Source organism: Octopus bimaculoides, chromosome 7 (genome assembly GCF_046866305.1).
Source record: "Octopus bimaculoides isolate indiv1 chromosome 7, ASM4686630v1, whole genome shotgun sequence".
Classification (NCBI taxonomy): Eukaryota; Metazoa; Mollusca; class Cephalopoda; order Octopoda; family Octopodidae; genus Octopus; species Octopus bimaculoides.
The window spans coordinates 59,501,166-59,521,888 of record NC_142934.1 but is presented as its reverse complement, the minus strand read 5'-3'; the positions used below and the strand labels follow the sequence as shown (position 1 = coordinate 59,521,888).

General features: G+C 36.2%; 1 protein-coding gene and 1 long non-coding RNA gene across 2 annotated transcripts in view; one reads left to right on the top strand and one right to left on the bottom strand.

Annotated features, from left to right (window-relative positions):
* Positions 1-719: 719 nt before the first annotated feature.
* On the top strand, positions 720-9,325 carry LOC149134706 (uncharacterized). The gene is made up of 2 exons (XR_016242635.1): positions 720-808; positions 5,766-9,325. It is a non-coding gene; the product is annotated as an uncharacterized LOC149134706 (long non-coding RNA).
* LOC106875909 (histone-lysine N-methyltransferase EHMT2) overlaps positions 7,280-20,723 on the bottom strand; it is a 26,145-nt gene continuing 12,701 nt past the window's right edge. Inside the window, exon 2 of the mRNA XM_014924225.3 lies at positions 7,280-10,637. Within this exon, the coding sequence (XP_014779711.1) occupies positions 9,746-10,637 (892 nt within the window). The 3' untranslated portion in view covers positions 7,280-9,745. The remainder of the gene's footprint in view (positions 10,638-20,723) is intronic.

The window sequence follows — 20,723 nt, the reverse complement described above, 5'->3', positions numbered from 1 at the left end:
GACAGAGGGATAGATAGATAGATAGATAGATAGATAGATAGATAGATAAATAGATAAATAAATGGAAAGAATGAAAGAGACTTAGATGCACGCATATACGATTAGAGAAAGAGATGTAAGTCGGTAGTAAAACAGAGAGTTGACAGTTAGAGAGATGTTAGATTGATAGGTAGGTAGATAGATAGGTAGGTAGATAGATACACAAAGAGACAAATAAATAGGTAGGAAAGTAGCAATTTTAGATAAACAGATAGATATACAGATAGACAGATAAGTATGTAGGTTGTTATATTGTTAACTTCTGAGCAGACGTTTCGTTGCTCTATTATAACATTTGAACTTTGATCAAAATTAGGAAGGTACAATTTTCCTGCTATACATCATAATTATAACTTGTCTTCTACTCTCCTGTTTGTCTTCTAATGATAGATCTTAGTAACTACACTGAAATTAAACACATTACACAAGTTGTGGTGACTCAGACGAAAGTATACAATATAAAATGAAATAAAAACAATAAATATTCCTTGCATCTTCTACAACGCATATATTTTTTTGTGTATGAATTTTGTCAAAACTATTTTTCTTCGTTCGTGACACCTAAATTAAAATTTATACCAAACCTTAAATTAATTGATAGAGAGAATAGAAATTAATTTAATTAGAATGAAAGTGAAGTGGACAGCATTTAAACAGCTTCCAAGGCAATAAATAAAACGAGAAAAATTCTGTGTTAGTTTTGTGCGTTTTACACACGTAAAGGAGGTCTGTGTCTTTTGGTGAAGTCAAAACTCGTATTTATATCAAGGTAAGCAGAATAGTAAAAATAGCTATTTTGTGGAGATTTCTAATCAGAATTGATAGTGTTGTTTTGTTACTGTTGCTGCTTCTGTAGACATGCTGTTGTAAGATTCTGGGCTTAAGTAGATTATCTTTGTCATTTTAAAAACAGTGTGACATTTGCCGATGGTAGTTTGAACACGCTAATCCACCATATGGAAAATTGTCTTGCTGACTGATATAGTTTTTGCAATGACATTATTGATATTGAATAACACTATTTCTATCGGTACCCCAGACTGTAAATAGAACTATATTAATGTAATCCTGTCATGAACATTAGGTATTATGGAGAAACAATGTTTATTTCCCAGTTTCTGTAACATTAAAAGGACGAAAAATGTTTTTTTTTCTTTTTTAACAATGTGACCATGCCTCGTCCATTGACGGAATTGACAGAGCAATACTTTTCATACTATGTGTTACGAAATTGTCCAAATTTCAGTGCAGGCATTCTTTTAATCGACTGATTATAAGATTCATATAATCTTACGCTTATGTTAGGCATACATCGAATCTCTCTCTTTCTCTCCCTCTCCTTTTCTCCACACACAAACCCTAATAAGTAGGAAACAGACAAGTCTCAGCTCCCTTTAGGGAGATGGCTCTGCTCGATATGTAGGAAAGGTGTCGGGAGAAACTCCATATGGTGTACCCAGTGCAAGCTATGGACACATAAATGGTGCAGCAGTATCACAGAAAAAGTAGTCCTTACATTTGGAAGACGTGCAGGTACATTAAGCATCAGGAATGTACAAAAAATATACTCCCTCAAATGTCAGGAGGTGATCCTTAGAAGTAATAGGCAGTTTCCCTTATTTAGGTTTACAAAGTTAGCAATGGTGAAGGCTGTTTCGAAAGCATAGCCGCTAGAATAAGAGTAAGCTGGGCAAAGTTCAGAGAGCTACTACCTCTGTTAGCAACAAAGGGCCTCTCCGTCAGAGTGAAAGGCAGATTGTATGATGCTTGTGTGCGAACAGCTATGCTACATGGCAGTGAAACATTGGTTGTGACTAATGAAGACATGCGAAGGCTTGAAAAAAAATGGAACCAGTATGCTCTGCTGGATGGATAATGCCAGTATTCATATACAACAGAGTGTAAGCGATTTGACAGAAAAACTGGGAATACGGTACATCAGATGAATTGTGCAAGCGAAAAGACTGCACTGGTGCGGTCAGGTAATACGTATGAATGAAGACAGTTGCATCAGTAAGTGCCGAGCTCTGATTCTGGAGGGAACGTGTGGAAGGAGTCGACCCAGAAAGACGTCGGACGAAGTGGTGAGAAAAGATCTGCAGATGTTGGGCCTCACAGAGGGGATAACGGGTGTTCGAGACTTCTGGCAGTTTGTTATGCTTGAGAAGATATGTCAAGCTAAGTAAATGCATGGTCGCTCTTGCATACAGGCATGTCCCCTGCATCCTTCTCCACCCGAGCGTTCCTAATCTTGCGGGCTCGTAGGTGCTGGTGTCACATAAAAAGCACTCGTGCTGGCGCCACGTAAAAGCACCCGTGCCGGTGCTGCATAAAATACCCAGTGCACTCTGTAAAGTGGTTGACGTTAGGAAGAGAAACCAGCCGTAGAAACTACATCTACACTCAAAGCAGTTTTCCAATGGTCTTTCAGCAGCAGCACACTTTGATAAACTCAGTGATAACTACTAACTTCAGGCCACAACAGACAGAGAAGATGCTCTTGAAGCCGAGAATTTGAACTTACGGAGATAATATCTACATATTGTCTGAGGAAACACAAGTAGATCTCATAATTTCTTTTCTACTCTGGGCATAAGGCCCGAAATTTTGGGGGAGGGGCCAGTCGATTAGATCGACTCCAGTACGCAACTGGTATTCAATTTATCGACCCCGAAAGGATGAAAGGCAAAGTTGACCTCGGCGGAATTTGAACTCAGAACGTAAAGACAGACGAAATATCGCTAAGCATTTCGCCCGGCGTGCTAACGTTTCTTATTTCTTTACTGCCCACAAGGGGCTCACACAGAGGGGACAAACAAGGACAGACAAACGGATTAAGTCGATTATATCGACCCCAGTGCGTAGCTGGTACTTATTTAATCGACCTCGAAAGGATGAAAGGCAAGGTCGACCTCGGCGGAATTTGAACTCAGAACGTAGCGGCAGACGAAAACTGCTAAGCATTTCGGCCGGCGTGCTAACGTTTCTGCCAGCTCGCCGCCTTAACTAGATCTCATAATGCAGGGAAACGGTTGCATAATCAAGTACCTGCACACCCAGAAAACTACGTTGCATAGAAACAATTGTAGTGATTAATATTAAATGTCCAAACGTACTCCTTGTTAATTCCAAATTTTTTCAATTACACACACACACACACAGATACATACACACACACACACACACACACACACACACACACACACACGTATATATATATATATATATATATATATACATATATATATATATATATATATACACATATACACAGTCAGAGGTGGAAGAGCAGCGCCCATGATCTCTATAACCTGGTGGAGAGTAGCGGTAATTCCCAGACTGGAAACTCTTTGCAGTAGAGACTAATTCGCTAAAAGAACCTAAGGGCCAAATGGTGGTTTTAAGCCAGGCAACAAATAACAGTTCTTCACTCCATAACAGGAAGAGACCTCTACTGAAGTTTCCGCCAATCAAATTTCAGTCATAAAATTTCGGTTGCCCTGAAGCTCTGGTAGAAGACACTGGCCCAAATTGCTGCGCAGGGTGATCGAACCTGAAAACATGTAGTTACGATGCGATTTTCTAACCACATAGCTATGCCGGCGTTTATTATACAGCGGGGGAAGAAGAAAGTGGAGCATGTTAGTTTGCTTTAAGAAAAGGAAATATCTAATGTCAGGCAGAGCTATTAACTGAAAAGGAGCTTCACCTGTAGCATTAGGAATTACGTTACCTTACAAAAATTAACAATCATGCTGACTCAACACACTTTTGTCCAGTCTAACCCACTCTATTGACTAAGTTTATTTATGATTTCATTAACTAAATACACCCTCAACATCAACAATAACATCCACAGCTGCATTAAATTAACTTATTATCTTAACTAAATTGGTTAATAGACGAGAAAGGAGGCCAGCTGCCAGAATCGTTACTATTGGACAAAATGCTTCGCAGTATTTCTTCTTACTCTACGTTCAGAGTTCAAGTCCCGGCAGGATACAACTTTGCTTTATATTCTTTAAAGATCAAACAGACTTGTCTTAGAAGGGTACTAATTTTGTCTGTTAAATATAATTTCATTCTTTTTAGTTTTCATTGTTTATTTTATATTATAAATCAAGTATTGCAATATCTTAAATGTGTCACACCTCGATGAATTGACGGTAGATTTTAAAGATTGTATTTTAGATGAAGATAGTGAACTAAAAGAAGATGAATTATTCATATTCCTGTTAGTTTTTACTGAGCTGAATATTATAAGAGATTATATAATGCACGAGAAGTGTATACTTTACAAATATTTTATAGTATTTAATTTTATTCTTCATTAACGTTATAAAGAATCCACGATGAACGAACCGCGAAACACTTATAAAACGTAATTTTCCAGCGGGATGATGCAGGCGTTATGCGGACTAATCGGTAATGATGTTCGTGGGGCGGGATGTCCTGTTTGTTTTTCTATCACAAGTTACGAGGTGCATTCCTGATGTTTTCAGACTTTTTAGGGGAGGCAGTTATAACTTCTAGATTATTGTAATTTTAGTATATCGTTACTATATGTTTAATAAGCAGATCTACTAATATTTTTAAAATTCCTACCAATATATTTAAAAGGAGACGGCTGTAACAGCACTTTAAACACACTCTTCTGAACACCGCTTGTCATAGCTGACTAGTTTGCAGAATGCAGTTAGGACGTGAAGACAAATTTGGAAACTAGCTATGCAACAAATTTTTGTGTTTAGATGGTCAAAAATGCTTCAGAAACATATGAAATGCTCCAGTCTGCTTATGGATTAACTTGTATGAGCTGAGCATCTCTTTACTGCTGGCACAAGAGGTTCAAGGACGGTAGAGAGGAAGTAAGAGGATGAGATGGATGGGAGGGTTTGTCAAGCGATACTGGGGACAACACAAACACAAAGACATACACACACTCACACACACAAGAATATATGTAAGACAAATTTCCGTATAGTTTCTGCCGACCAAATTCACTCACAAGCATTGATAGTTCCAAGGCTATAGTAGAAGACGCTTGCCCAAGGTACTGCACAGTGGGGCTGAACCTCAAACCACGTGGTTGTGGAGTGACCTCCTTATCCTCACAGCCATGCCTACGCCTTTATGTGTATGTGTGTGTGTGTTTGGTGGGCATTATATACATACATACGCTTATACATATATATGAGCATGCACATACATATATATATATATACATATATATTTTGAAATGTTTTAACTGTGGAAAGTGTTAAGTAATGAATGCATTTCCTATCATATTTTATGCAGACATGAAACTTATATATTAAATGATTTCAAAATACCTTTATTTGGTTTGACTACATTGTTACAACTAATACGATTCGGTGAGTGAAAACAAACCGTTCCAGACTCAATGTAAACAATGGTTCGAAGTAGTTTATTATCTTTGATTCGAGTTGAAAATTTATTTATATATATATATATATATATATATATATATATATATATATATATATATATATATATGCATGTATGTATATATATATATATATAAATATATATATATATACATACATACACACACACACACACACATACATACATACATACATACATACATACATACATACGAGGGTGGGCTGAAAGAGTGACTATGAAGGAGTGATGCTAGGGCTAAATCTTGCATGCATTAATTTCAACTAATCTTTTTTAATAACTGCATGGTTTCTTTCCAGGTAAACTGACATCTGATTGTTGAAAGAATACTTCAAAAGTAACCGGTAGCGACTTTTGTTGAAAATGAAAAAAATTGCCATCGTTGTATTATCATGTATCTGCAGAAGGACGTTCATACTGACATGGTTGCTACATTAGGGGATGACGCTCCAGTTTTATCGATGGTGCAAAAGTGGGTAGCTGAATTTAAGAGGGGAAAGGAGAGTCTTGAAAATGACCCAACGTCTGGACATCCTGCAACTGTCACCACAGACAAAAACATTGATCATATTCACCGCATGGTGATGGATGACAGGTAATTGACTTATAAATCAAATAGCCAACGCTATTAGCATATTCCGTGAGAGATTGGGGTATATTCTGCACAATGACCTTGGCATAACGAAGGTTTCTGCTCGCTGGGTGCCTCGCCTTCTGACATCTGATCAAAAGTGCAACTGGTTGATCACATCACAGAAAAATCTGACATTGTTTGAGACATATCCAGCTAGTTTCCTTGAACATTTTTTAATTTCTCAACCCAGGATGAGTGTTGGTTTCATCATTTTTAACCAGAGACAAACGGACAATTCATGCAGTGGAAACACCCCTCGTCAATTTTTCAAGAGATGTCCAAGGTCTTTTCATTTGTAGGGAAGATGATGGCCTCAGTTTTTGGGGATGCAAAAGGCATGGTGTTTATTGACAATCTTCAAAAGGGTCACATCACCAATGGTGAGTGCTATGCCAACTTACTGTAGCAGTTACGAAAGGCTGCCAAGACCAAACGCTCAGGAAAGCTGATAAAAGGGGTCTTGTTTCATCAGGACAATGCTCCAGCATACAAGTCCTTGATTTGAATAGCTGCCGTGCGTGACTGTGGCTTTGAACTGGTTGATCAGCCTCCTTGTTCTCCTAATTTGACTGTTATCTGTTCTCCAACATGAAAAAACACTTGGCTGGGAACGAGTATCGCAGTGATGATGACATCATATCTGCTGTTAATGATATTTTAGACCAACAAGATGAAAGCTTCTTCACCAATGCACTGCAACACTGATGGAAGAAGTGTGGGGACTGCAAGAGGGCTATGTTGAAAAATAAACCTCATTTGGTTTCATTCCATGAGAGTATCTTGGTCAGCCTATGAACTTTTTAGCCGATCCTCGTGTGTGGATATATACATACACGCACACATACACACTCACACATGTATATGAAGATACCCTTAGTTAAAGAGATCTGATATCGTATCTAGTCTGGTGCTACATAGCCATATAGAAATAAGAAACCTTGAGATGAAGCCTTTCCAAATAGGACAACATTATGATGGTAATGATAAAAATTTCTGAAAGTATTGCATTTAATATATATTCTCTAAATATGAATATAGCCGAAATAATTATATTATGGTTGAAATTGTGACTCATTAGGCAGTAAAACACATTAAATGCCTTTAATTGTGCTTCTGTGGTGTCAAAACTTTGTTCATCCGATTTTTTTTTTAAATAAAGAAAATTACACATTATGAAGCTGTTTTTCGATGAAACTTTATTCGTAAAGCAAATTTTTTCTCTGCGTTTATTTCAAAATATCGTTTATTTGTAAAAACACAAACCATGACATCGCGTAATTACGTTATTTGTAGTTTTCTGGTTTCTGACCAGTTATTAAATTGTGCTGATGAAACTTAACGATTGACTTGCATGCACGTATTTCTTTCTCTGAAATACCTCTCATTCACACACACACACACTTAGGCATACGCGCACGCGCAAACACACATTTACACGCTTGCCTGAAAGTATTATATAAAACAACATAAAGGTTATGAACTGTTTAATTCAAGATAAGGTTGTGCGTTTAGCCTTACTCAGAATATTTTAGGGTTTATAAACCCTAGACCAGAGTTTCTCAAAATGGATTACTTCAGAATGGGACGTAAATAAGTAAGAAACGAAAAAAGACTTGCAATAAAACTTTAAAACTTCTGAATACGTAAGTTTATGGTGGGATACACGTGTTGTTTTTTGAGAAGTGAACTATGGTATAAAAATAGTTAAAAAGCAGTGCCTTAGATGCAACCTACGGGTCTGGCAACTGAAATATCGCGAATAAATAAAATCAAAGTAGGTCAAAAGTGAAAGAATGTTTTTAAAGGAAAAGGTCAGGAGTCTGGAAAAAGTGGCAGTTCTCAAGACTTTAAAAGATCTTTACTTTGCTCTGCTCAGATATACGGTTCATGAGTGCGTGTTGACATTTATAGAAAAACGTGTGGACAAGGAAGAGGAGGTCAGAGTTGAAACTCCAAGGATGAGGAATTCTTTAAAAAGGTTTATGTTCAATCTTGCAGGGTGAAGAGCTATAATACATAAGTCACAGTAATCTGATAGGCACGTGAATTTGGAGAGTCTTAGCGGATGTAATATATACTATGCAAGTTCGGAGGAACAGGGAACATTGTAATAGCAACCCGAATATTAACTGATATGTGATAAGTTTCAGTAAGAGAGTATGTGTGGTCCCGAATATATCACCGAAAGTGTGAACCTTAAATTATCGGATCTGTATATTCTTTAAACAAATTGTAATCGCAAAATTGAACAGAACACACAAAGAGAGAGAGGGAGGTAGAGAGAGAGGGGGAGGGGAGAGAGAGAGGGAAGTAGAGAAAGAGAGAGAGAGGAAGAGAGAGAGAGAGAGAGAGAGAGGGAGAGAGGGAGAGAGAGAATCCTATTTAATCCTATCAAGATGAAAAAATATACCAGTTCACTTAGAGTGAATGAAAAACACAGACCATAGAAGGAATAAACTACACCAAGAACACGGCAAGAAATTCCCACTAAATACACTTAGAAGGCTTCAATTGACAACAAATGTAGACTATGTAAAATCCAAACGGAAGACATTTGTCGTGTCATTGCCAACTGAGAGAATTTCCTTAGATACTACCTTACTGAATGGCATTATGTTGTAGATAGAGCAATCTGAAATGGAATACGAAAGAAAGAAATAGCTACAAATAAAGATGAACGTATTGAGAATAGCGGGTTAAAAGAATATTGGTGGAACCTAAGAATAAAAACAGCGTCCGAATTAAGACGCAACTGGCCTTATATTGCTGTTTGGGACGACATAATAATGAAAAAAAAATTCTATGTTGGAAGTCAACTGCCCACTCAACATTAGTGTGGTAAGAAATATACTAGAGGAAGGAGATACAGCTATAGTCTATAGACTAATCCAGTATTCAAAATATACTTTCAGCACGATACCCATTACTAGTGGAGCGACAAGGTACGTACTAAGCCACCGGGATCAAAGTATGACTGAACTTGGATTCTTGGAGAAAAATAAAAATAATATTGCTCTATAATTCATGTGCTACAGACATTCACAATAAGTGGAACAATAAAACACCGCTTGACCGTATAATTTTGAGTGTGAATTGATGTATAAAAGATGAAAAAAAAAACCCAACTTATTTTCGATATCGTTTTCTTTTTTTGTGTGTGTGTGTGTGTGTGTGTGTGTGTGTGTGTGTGTGTTTTACAATTTGCAGGTCAAAATAAGCATAAAACATACTCCAATCAAAAAGAAAAAAAAATGCATTATATAACACATGTACACGAGTAGATAAGCCACATAACTGACTTTTGTCGAACCCTACTTGGCTGGATGCTATACTTTGTCTCTTGGACTACAGCATTCGACCAAGAAACCAACCAGCCAACCAACCAACTAATCACTCATCGTTCTTCGTTAATGCAAAAGTCTTTTCTCTAAATGTACAGATTTGAATAGCTAACTATAGCTCACTCATTTGTCATTTCGCAAATCCATCCCATTATCAAATAATTAAATACATTTATAGGATTGTACATGAATAATTATCGATGTATATATCACATGTATGGACACAAGCACATGTAAATATGTTTCAAAGTGTTTTTTGAATAATTCTTAGAGGTTTTGTATCATATACTTAGGTATATTAGATTTATTTGACACTTTCTTGGGGAGTATTTGCAGTTTGAACAACCACTATTTCATCTTCTTTAAGATCTTCTGAGGCTTCTTGCAATACAAGCCAGCATTCTCGATGTCCATTGACACTTGCATAATCCCCAGCCGTAAAATTTCGTAGTTTATCACGATATGTAGCATCAACGTTTCGAGTTAGAAGAAACCTTACAATTTCTATATGTCCAATTTTAGCTGCAGCAATCAGAGGCGTTGAACCATCATATTGGTCATGTGCATTAGGATTCACATGTCCCTTGAGAATTAACATTTGAACAAAATCTAATTGACCATTCTGACACGACTGCATCAGAGCATGGTGTCCCCAAGAGCCAGCTTTTTTGTCACGAAGGTAGACACTCAGGAGATACTCTGCTACATGGTCCTGCGATTTGTCCCAGGCCAGCATTAACGGAGTGATGTTATTTGCATCATGAGCATCGACATTAGCTCCGTAATGAATTAAGAGTTTCACACTTGTTAAGTACCCATACTCTGCAGCAAAATGCAAAGCTGTTCTTTTTGATGGAATAGAACTATCGCTTCTGGGTGTTCGATTGATGTCGCATCCGAATTCTAAAAGAAGTTCGAGAATCTCTGGATTTTTACAAGCTAAAATTACAGGCATGTCATCCTTTGTTGTTCCTACATCAGGGGAATCTCCTCCGATTAAATGCTTCATCACACATGCATGATGACACTTTTCGATGGCAGACAACAATCCTTGCTCTTCGCAGGCGTCTGCACAGGGTCGTATAGTTTGTCTGAGTCGAGGACCAGTAAGAACACGCTTGGAAGATGGTCGGCGAAGAACTGAAGAAATTCGATTCGCTGTTCGATTTGTGTTGATTGTGAGTCTTCTTTTCAAGCTGAAAATAAAAAAGAAAAGTAAGAATAAATAATAGTTTACAGCCATGTTGGTAGTTTCAGACAGTTAACATATTTCAATTATAATATCATTGTTAACATTCAGGCAACAAAGTTAGTTTTCACCCTAAGGTGATTAATTGTAGCTAAATGAAGGTCTAAACGTTGAAAGATACCTGTAAATTTCCAAACCCCGGACTCCGGTGACAAGGCAGTATCTGATATAACTATAAATATAGACTGTCATATTTTATAACTCAACGCTAAAGTCTAACGAAATAATTGAAATATTTACTGTAAACTGGAGTATTTCATTAGCTTCTTGTGTTGAGAGAAATTTTGCTGAAAAATGGAATTTCAACATCAAACGAAAAAGGTTTGTATGCTTGTCTAAAAGTCAATCATTTTTTTTGCGTTTATTTCAAAATATCGTTAATTTTTAAATACACAAACCATGATATCGCATTACGTGCATAATAGATATTAAACAATTTAGCAGATATTAGTCTTGATGAATTATTAAGCATATTTACAGAACATTCCGAAACCTTATAAATATGCATAAGTTCCCTAATACAAACAACAGATAGGATTGAGAATAATTAATCTTGCTAAAAGCTCTCTTCACTCTCTCATATCTGAGAAACTGACAGGCTGATTATGATTCTACCCAAATGGCACAACATATACTGGACTTCTTTTATTATAGATCTGAGATAGGAAAGGCAGCACCCGTAACTTTTGCAGTACCTAAAAAATATTCGGGCGAAATGCAAAGAACCAGGAAAGATTCCCCTCCAAACTGCAAAATTTTTAGTCCATTGCTTTAACAATTCCCTCAATGTACCATCTATTTAGGGAAGCAAGACTATGGGAAGTCTTTATGGTGGTGCTCAGTCTATTAGAAATAGCAACCAAACCTCTTTCATATCTCAACCACTCGCCTTCAAAAGGTACACAATATGTAATGTGGACCTGGGTTCACTGCACTTAAGAAAAGGTGGCCTGATTACGACTGGAATGCATTTGATCACATGCCTGCTCAATCAGAGATGTCATCTGATTAAACATCTGTAACAACACAGATACGACCCACACTGATGCAGATAGTTGCTAAGTATATCCACCAAATCTCAAACAAAGGTAAGGACAAGGAAGTATAAGTGTCTTCTACTATAGTTTCAGGCTGACGAATGAATTTGGCGGACATGTATGTATGTATGTATGTATGTATGTATGAGTGTGTGTGTGTGTGTGAATGTGTATGTATATATATGTGTGTGTGAATGTGTATGTATATATATGTGTGTGTGAATGTGTATGTATATATATGTGTGTGTGAATGTGTATGTATATATATATATATATATATATATATATATATATATATATATATATATATATATATATATATATATATATATGAATGTGTGTGTGTTTGTGTTCAACATTGTGTTTAAGCCCACACCGTTTAACAACCGGTGTTAGTTTATTTACATCTTCTTAATGTAGCGCTTCGGCAAAGGAGACCGGTAGAATAAGTATCATATTTAAAAAGAATAAATACTGACATCGATTTGTTCGATTACACCCTTTAATGCTGTGCCCCAGCATGACTGTAACCCAATGACTGAAACAAGTAATGGAATATAGGATATGAAAAATAGGATTGTCATAAGGCTGCTTTACTAGAACAACAACAACAACAACAGTAACAACAATGGTATATATTTTAACAATACTGGAGTCATAGAAAGCTAATCAGACTTACAGTACAGTTGCAAACGAAACACAAAATAACGATATTAAATTCCGTAACTCTGATGGTGGTTCTCCGTCATTCGACAATGAGTAAACCAGTTTCTTGGTCAACTGAATAACTCACCCTTGAATTAACGTATAAACAACCAAGCTTTACACAGATACGTGTATCCTTAAAGTGATTCTTAGGCAGAGTTAATGTGACATAGATACGATACAGTTGTATCTTTTGAATTGTACTTATACGTTCAATCCACCCGATGAATTTCTGTACAGTTTCTGTCAATCCAGTTCCACTCACAAAGTACGGACCGACTTGAGGTTATAAACTGTGACATTTGCACAAGATGCGATCCTGTGGGATCAAACCTGAAACCTCATGGTTGTAAAGCGAACTTCTTAATCATTCGGTCATATTGAGTGTAGATAGTGTTCTTTTTTTTTTTTATTATTCGTCCTTTCAAAGCTTAGCCAGGCTCATGGGCCCGGTTTCCCGGTTTCTATGGCGTATGTCCCCCCCCCCCAGCTGGACGGGACGCCAGTCCATCACAGCGTTACTCAAGAAACAGGAAGAAAGAGTGAGAGAAAGTTGAGGCGAAAGAGTGCAACAGGGGTCGTCACCCCCCCCCTGCCGGAGCCTTGTGGAGCTTTAGGTGTTTCGCTCAATAAACACACACACAACGCCCGGTCTGGGTATCGAAACCGCCATCCTTCGACCGCGAGTCCGCTGCCCTAACCACTGGGCCATTGCGCCTCCGTACATAGTGTTACTAATTCTATATTAAAATGTATATTTAATGTTATCTTAAAATAATTTTGTGGTTAAAAGTTGTGAACATATCCACCAAGAATGTTGAAGTTAGATCTAATAATTTCTGATTCACATTCAATGAGGCAAGGACCACGCTGTCTTATTTAGATCCTTTTCATTTCTGTAGATAACCAGAGTTAAGCAAATATTGGAATAAATTTAGATTAGAATTGTGAACGAGAGAATAATACCCTAACATCTAGCGCTATATTAATTGAGTAATCGCTCCACACTTACGTCCCACGTTCGTATTTGCTAATGATTATATGTGTATACTGAAAGCATTGTGAATCTTACTGCAACAATTACGTGCATAACAGATGTTAAACGATTTAGCAGATATTAGTCTTGATAAATTATTAAACATAAGTATATTTATAGAACATTCTGAAACCTTATAAATATGCATAGATTCCCTAATATAAACAGCAAATAGGATTGAGAATAATAAATCTTGCTAAAAGCTTTCTTCAATCTCTCATATCTGAGAAACTGACAGGCTGATTATGTTTCTACCAGTTTCGACATAAGTAGACACGAGATGCACGACACGATTTCCATAACGGCCAAGAAACTAGATATTATGATGTTCAATATTAAATATCACCAAATATCAGTAAGCATTATCAGTTGTAGGGCAAAATATTGTAGGGAATAATGCTACAAGCACTTTAATCTACACTATTTTATTACTATTTATCTCACGTATTTACGAAATAAAAGTTGAGCTTGGTCAGATATGAACCCAGAACTTAATGGGACAGAAGTAAATATAGTCTGGTGCTCTACCAACTCTGCCATCACGACTTAACATTACAGCCCCTAATCAAAGAACAGCATACATAACAATAATCAATTATGTTCAGTTTCAGAATCGGGGGTTATTTTTCCTTCATGCACCCAGAAGCATTAAAAAATATTTCTCTCTAATCTATTTGCCACAAAAGTTTGTTAAACCAGACAATTACACCTACAGTTGTTTTTTTTCTTCAAGGATTCGGGCCACTTGTCTACTTGGGAGCAAAATAGTACATGCATTCAAAATCTTTTAAAATTTAAGTCAGAATACTACATACAGATGTTCTAACAAAATACAGATTGATTGCTTGCAATGAATATAAAATTACATACAAAGTACATGACAGTTATGGAGAGAACAAAGTAACATCTTTTCATGGAATGAGAAGATAATACTTCGAACGGAAGGGTCTTCTCAAACGTCACGGGAAACTAGCACAGTTGCAGATGTTTGTATGGAAGTACATTAAATTTAAAGACCAATACTGCAATGTCATCCATTCATAGCTTTTAGAGCAGCTGCTTAGTGAGGATCACTACTACAAACCAACTGACATAGTTCTTGATCTAAATCACGAGATCAATTATTCAGCTTTCACTGAGTTTTACCACGGTAGACTTATAGAAATGAAAGTTTCGGTTTCAAGCACAATATGAGATGGAGCAAAACATGAAATAATGGAGTCAACAAAAATAATGAAAGAGAATGAAAGGCGAGGAAAAGAATAAGTGAAAAATGTAGATTGAAACACAAGAAAACGCAGAGCGGCTTTGACAGACAACAAATATAAGTTGCGCAATGCCAAAACTGAAGACATGGACCACATTAAATCCAACAATGAGAAAATGACCCTTAGATATTATCTTCCCATGAGGCATGATGCAGTGGCTAGAACAATGTGGAACAGGATAAAAAAAGAAGAAAGCACCAACAGACGAAGTTGATTATATTGAAACCGGTGAATCAAAAGTATATTAGTGAAAATTGTTTTGCGTCAGTTGCTCTCTGGACACCAGTGTGGTCAGAAAAATACAGGAGAAAGGTAACATCGATAGACCAAGATATACTTTCAGCCTCATACCTATTATTATTGGAGCAACAAGATAGGTACCAACTCGTCTGGAGCAAAGTATGGCTGGACTTAGGTTCTTGGGGGAAGAAAATGCAACTCCTTGATTCCTAATTCATACGCTACAAATGATCAAAAATATCTATAACAATAAAAATCTGCAAGATTTTCTTCATATTTAAAAGGATGATCATAATAATATGCTTTCCTTCACAATCTTGCTACCAAGTAGGTGGTCAAAACTAACTCTAAATTAAAAGGAGAAAAATTACATACATCTATTTATCATTTCTTTCTTTCCATATGTGTATATGTATATGTATATGCATATATATAAATGTGTGTGTGTGCGCGCGCGCGTGTGGGTTGGTGACCATCTCTTTCGACAAACAAATGGAAAATTACTCATTACGTAAAGTCTATTATTTATGAACTGCAATTTTATTACAAGCTGAAACTTCTTGAATCGAAATTTTGGGTTTTTGGTTATTGACTATCAAACAATTGAAGTAAGGAAACACCATGAATGCATATAAACAAAAAAGTAATAAACGTATCGACATATGTTTGTACAGTCGGTATAAACAGAAGAAAACTTTCTAGTACGAAAATGCAAATCACTTTTCTTCTATGCAAATGCAGCAAATGCAAAATCTGTTCTTTCTCTCTCTCTCTCTCTCTCTCTCTCTCTCTCTCTCTCTCTCTCTCTCTCTCTCTCTCTCTCTCTCTCTCTCTCTCAACAAAATGTCTCTTACAAAGACATAAATTTATCAAGTAAACAGTATTCTTGCAAACAAATGTGAAAGCAAAAGTTACATAGGATTTACTACAAATCCCTTTAAAAGTGATTTTCGCAAAATATGTTGACATTCAGTCGCTCACAAAGACGCTTCATCCCATCATTATCCAAATATATCAGAAGTTTAAAGGATGAAAATATTAACAAATATAAAAATCACTTGATCAGTTACTAAACATACCTTTAACTACATTAATAGCTCCAGAGGGTGTCATATTTGTCCTTGAGAGAAGCATAACATCTTGACAGAGTCTTTTACAATTTAAACAAAAAGACCATTACTCTAACAGTGATTTCCATCGATATACACAAAGTAATTTCCAACAACCAACCAGGTAAAATAGTTTCTTTCATACATAAGAGATTTACTACACTCTGATATAAGGCTACATATAGACCACAGTAATCAGTTATTCTTCGACACAAAAATTTCATTACCAGTAACCAACTTCTTTGTTTTTGCATATTTTACAAATATTTTTACTGAACACCGTACTCTTTGACACACACACACACACACACACACACACACACACACACACACACACGTACAGAGTGCATTCAAAAAGTATCCAACTTTATTTTTTCTGCCAAAACTAATGTCGCGTGGGCAAAATCCTTTGGGTGGGAAGTAACGCCACCCTTTCTGTACATGCACGAAAATTTTAGAGCCGGTAGGCCGTGTCATTTCCCGGATGTTTCGTCTAGAATACAGACGTGTAGTATGCGCTCGTCGATTTTCGTTTTCACCAAACGTATGGAGTAGAAATATTGCATCAAGTTTTGCCAAAAGTTTGGTGATATTCAACCTCAAACCATCCAGAAGATTCAACAGGTCTTTGGTGATGGGGCCATGGGCAAAACTTAGAAATAGGAGTGGTACAACTGCTTCAAGCTTGGCCGCACTTCAGTGGAAAGTGAGGTACGCTCAGGCAGTCCATGCAGAAGCTAAAACGTGGAGCCGATTGAGAAGTTTGGTGAATAATAATAGAAAAGTGTCGTGTAACAATGCAGGAAATTGCTTACGAAGTGGGAATAAGTACAGAATTATTGCATTTAATTTTAACAGAGGATTTGTGCATGCGGTGACTGTCAACGAAATTAGCCCCCTAGGTGACGGCGGAGCAGCGGAAGCGACTCCGCGTGGAAGTCGCTCAAGACATGCTGGAATGTGCAAACGACAATCAAGACTCCATGAAGACCATCATCACAGGTGATGGGACGTGAACTTATGGTCTCTGCTCGATGTGTTCGGTCGTCTTGCGTGTAAACGAAAGCCCAACGAGCGCTCACTAGACGTAACAGCCGGGAACTGACGTGGCCTACCGGCGAGAAAATTTTTTACCTATGCGCAGGAAGGATAGTGTTACCTCTCATCCAAAGAATTTTGCCCATGCAACATTAATTTTAGCGAGAAAACTAAAGTCGGATACTTTTTGAACGCACGCTGTATATATGTATGAATATATGTGTGTACATACACACGCACATACACACACATAAACACACACATATATATATAAGTATATATATATATATATATATAAATATATATATATATATATGTATATATATATATATATATATATATATATATATATATATATATATATATATATATATATATATATATATAAATATATATATATATAAATAAATACACACAGGCACGCACGCATGCGCGCACACAGGTACGCACGTGTGCTCATACACGCGCGCACACATACACTCATACACGAGCACGCACGCACACACACAGTAGTTTGACCTGATGAACCAGCAGTCAAATCTCTTTTAAAATAACCTTTATCGTTTTAAAATGCTGTACTCCAAATAACATATAAAATCTATATTCCCACCAAGTGCCGGCGAGACATTGTTTTTCAATTCACGACTGTTCACTGTACATTCGTTTATTATGCAAAAAGGTGCATAACTTAACCTCATTGTTGTTTTGTAAATATATGTAACTTGTCCAAACAGTCTCCGTTTGATTAAGATTCACACGTGGTTAAATAATTATATTTACTAGACAGAAATATACATATTTGTTTTCACAATGCTTTAGTTATTGTTTCTTCACTCGTGTTTGCTTATCTGCTGCCTCTCTTTTATTTACTTACTTTCATAACTTTAACTGTCGCTCGTAATCGCTCGACTATCTAAAACGTTAAACTTCCAACCAAAAGTGTCTAACTTACTTATTATGCATTGATGTTTTCGCCTAGCCTCATTAAGCCCCGACGGAACAGGTCTATGATCAAAAGTGTTCCAGAAATGACCATTCTATCGTATTTTTTCCAGACATAATGCATCGAAAAGCACATCATCCAATATGTCCCCATGGCTGTGATCGAGCGACTGCATAGACAATTCCTTCGTTACCTCAGCTATGCACTTTTTGAAGGTGGTGGGAGTAGTTTGATGACATCTGATTGCACTTTCTAGCGGGACAAGGACTGTATAGAAACACATATATTAGTAAAACACTCGCAAAAAGCCGAAAGTACCTCAAATAGTTTGTTAAAATCCATACCTTTAGCGAGAAGATATGAATAAACAAATATATTAATACAGGAAGTTTATATTTCAATATAGAAGTACCGTCCTTCCTACTTATCTACCTACATGCCTACCTACCTATCATCCTAACTCTTGTGTCACGTTCCAAACTATGGGACGAAATCGAAGACATAAATTTGCAATAATCGCAAGTCTGATAAACTATGGAGAAATATCGTAGATCTAATCCAGTGGTTCTTAATCGGGGTCCATATGGCCTTTGGGCTCTGTATAAGATTTAGGTGTTCGAATTTATGTGCAATAAAATGGTTATACTACTTCAATACACAAAATATTTTAACAATTTTTTTAATACAATTCCTGCAATGTTTTTAAAATTGGTAGAGTCAAATAGGAGTCAAAGAGTTCTATAGACAAAAAATGGCTAAAAACCACGGATCTAATTTATTAACGATACATTTATATCATTTATATTCCCCGTATGATTGATAAATATTAAAAATTAAGTATGGTATGTGTGGTAACAGTGACTGTTGACTATTTTAGTATGCATGTACAGCCATCTGTGTATGTGCATCTGAGTACACATATATGTACTCATATGTTTATGGTTTTGTATCCATGTATATCTGTATATGGTAATGTATATATGCATATGCATGTATATATGAGTTTTTATGACTCTTTATATGGTTCTTTATATACTTTTTGGATGTTTTTATATGCCTTATATTTTTATATTTCCATTTTTTATTTTATATTTTTATATTTGTATATAAATTTTGCAAAATTCATGAACTGAATTTTGTAAATCTCTGAAGTGGCCTAGTGAATCATGCATGTACCCCCATTACACCATTTGCATCTACTAATTACTCCAGTGTACTGGAGTTAAATAGATAGGATGGGGCATGCCAACACTAGGCCGAAACAGCTGTAAGATTCTGTTCCTTCTCCAATTGCTAGATGTCCATTAAATTTGAAATCTTAATTGGTGATATGACATGGTATGTCATAAGTGTCTGTATATTGTCTTTTTTGTCATTAATCAACGGAATACACTGTCTGCAAGTTGATGAGTATCTCATATTCCCCTCCATTTTCCTATTGCTATATAAATTTAGGGTACCCCCCTTGTACCCGCACCCACTTATTGCACTTGGTATAACACTGGTGTAAAAATAATTGGGTACCCTCCCAGCAGTATATTGGATATGTATTATCCCTTAGTGGGTTGGATCCTCAACCCCTAACTCTCTTGGATTATATATATATATATGAAAGAAGGTTTGAAAATGCAATTTTAAAGATGTTTACTCACTTGACTGGTTTCGTAAAATGGAAAGCTTTGTATGAGCTTTGTTGTGTTAAGTACTGGCTGTCACAAAAGTATTCAAATACAGATATACATTCTTTGATAATAATAAAAAAAAATGTTAGAAACAGTTTACAAGAAAGTATTTAAAAAAGTAATCAGAATTGGACTCCAAAATGTATGTTGAGTTCAATAAAAATCATGTTTGTTTGGTAGTATATACACAGAATGAGATATATTTAAGAATTTACAAAAACTTGTAGAGGAATAACTGACCTGTCTTTCTGACATTTTGTCTTATGTCAGAAAGACAGGTCAGTTATTCCTCTACAAAACATGAATTTTATTGAACTCAAAATACTTTTTGGAGTCCCGTTCTGATTACTTTTTTAAATACTTTCTTGTAAACTGCTTTTAACATTTTCTTATTATTATCAAAGAATGTATATATGTATTTCAATACTTTTGTGATTACCAGTACTTAACACAACAAAGCTCATACAAAGCTTCACATTTAACGTTTGACAATCTTTTTCTAAAAAAGTGAAACCGGTCAAGTGAATAAACATCTTTAAAATTGTATTTTCAAACCTTCCTTCATACATATGATGAACAGTATTAACAAATTTTCGAAAGTTATTGGGTTCTCATCAGAGTCGTCTACATCATTCTGATAGTCACCAGAGAAACAAGCAGCCAAACTGATTACATACTTAACACATTCAGAAGTTACTCCATGAAGGAGTCCCTGATTTGCACACCAAAAGGGTTTAACACTATAAATACCAGCGACCTGTCAACGGGGATCTTAGTCCACACAGTAACAAGGTATGATATAATACATATGTAACATATGGTATAATTATAAACAGGGAAAATTTTAGCCATTTCTCCGCAGACCGAAAGAATGATGAACAACCTTAATCGATTTTCGAACGTTATTGAGTTCTTATGTGAGATGTCTGTATCATTCTGACAGCATCCAGAGAAATAAGCAGCCAAATTATTTAA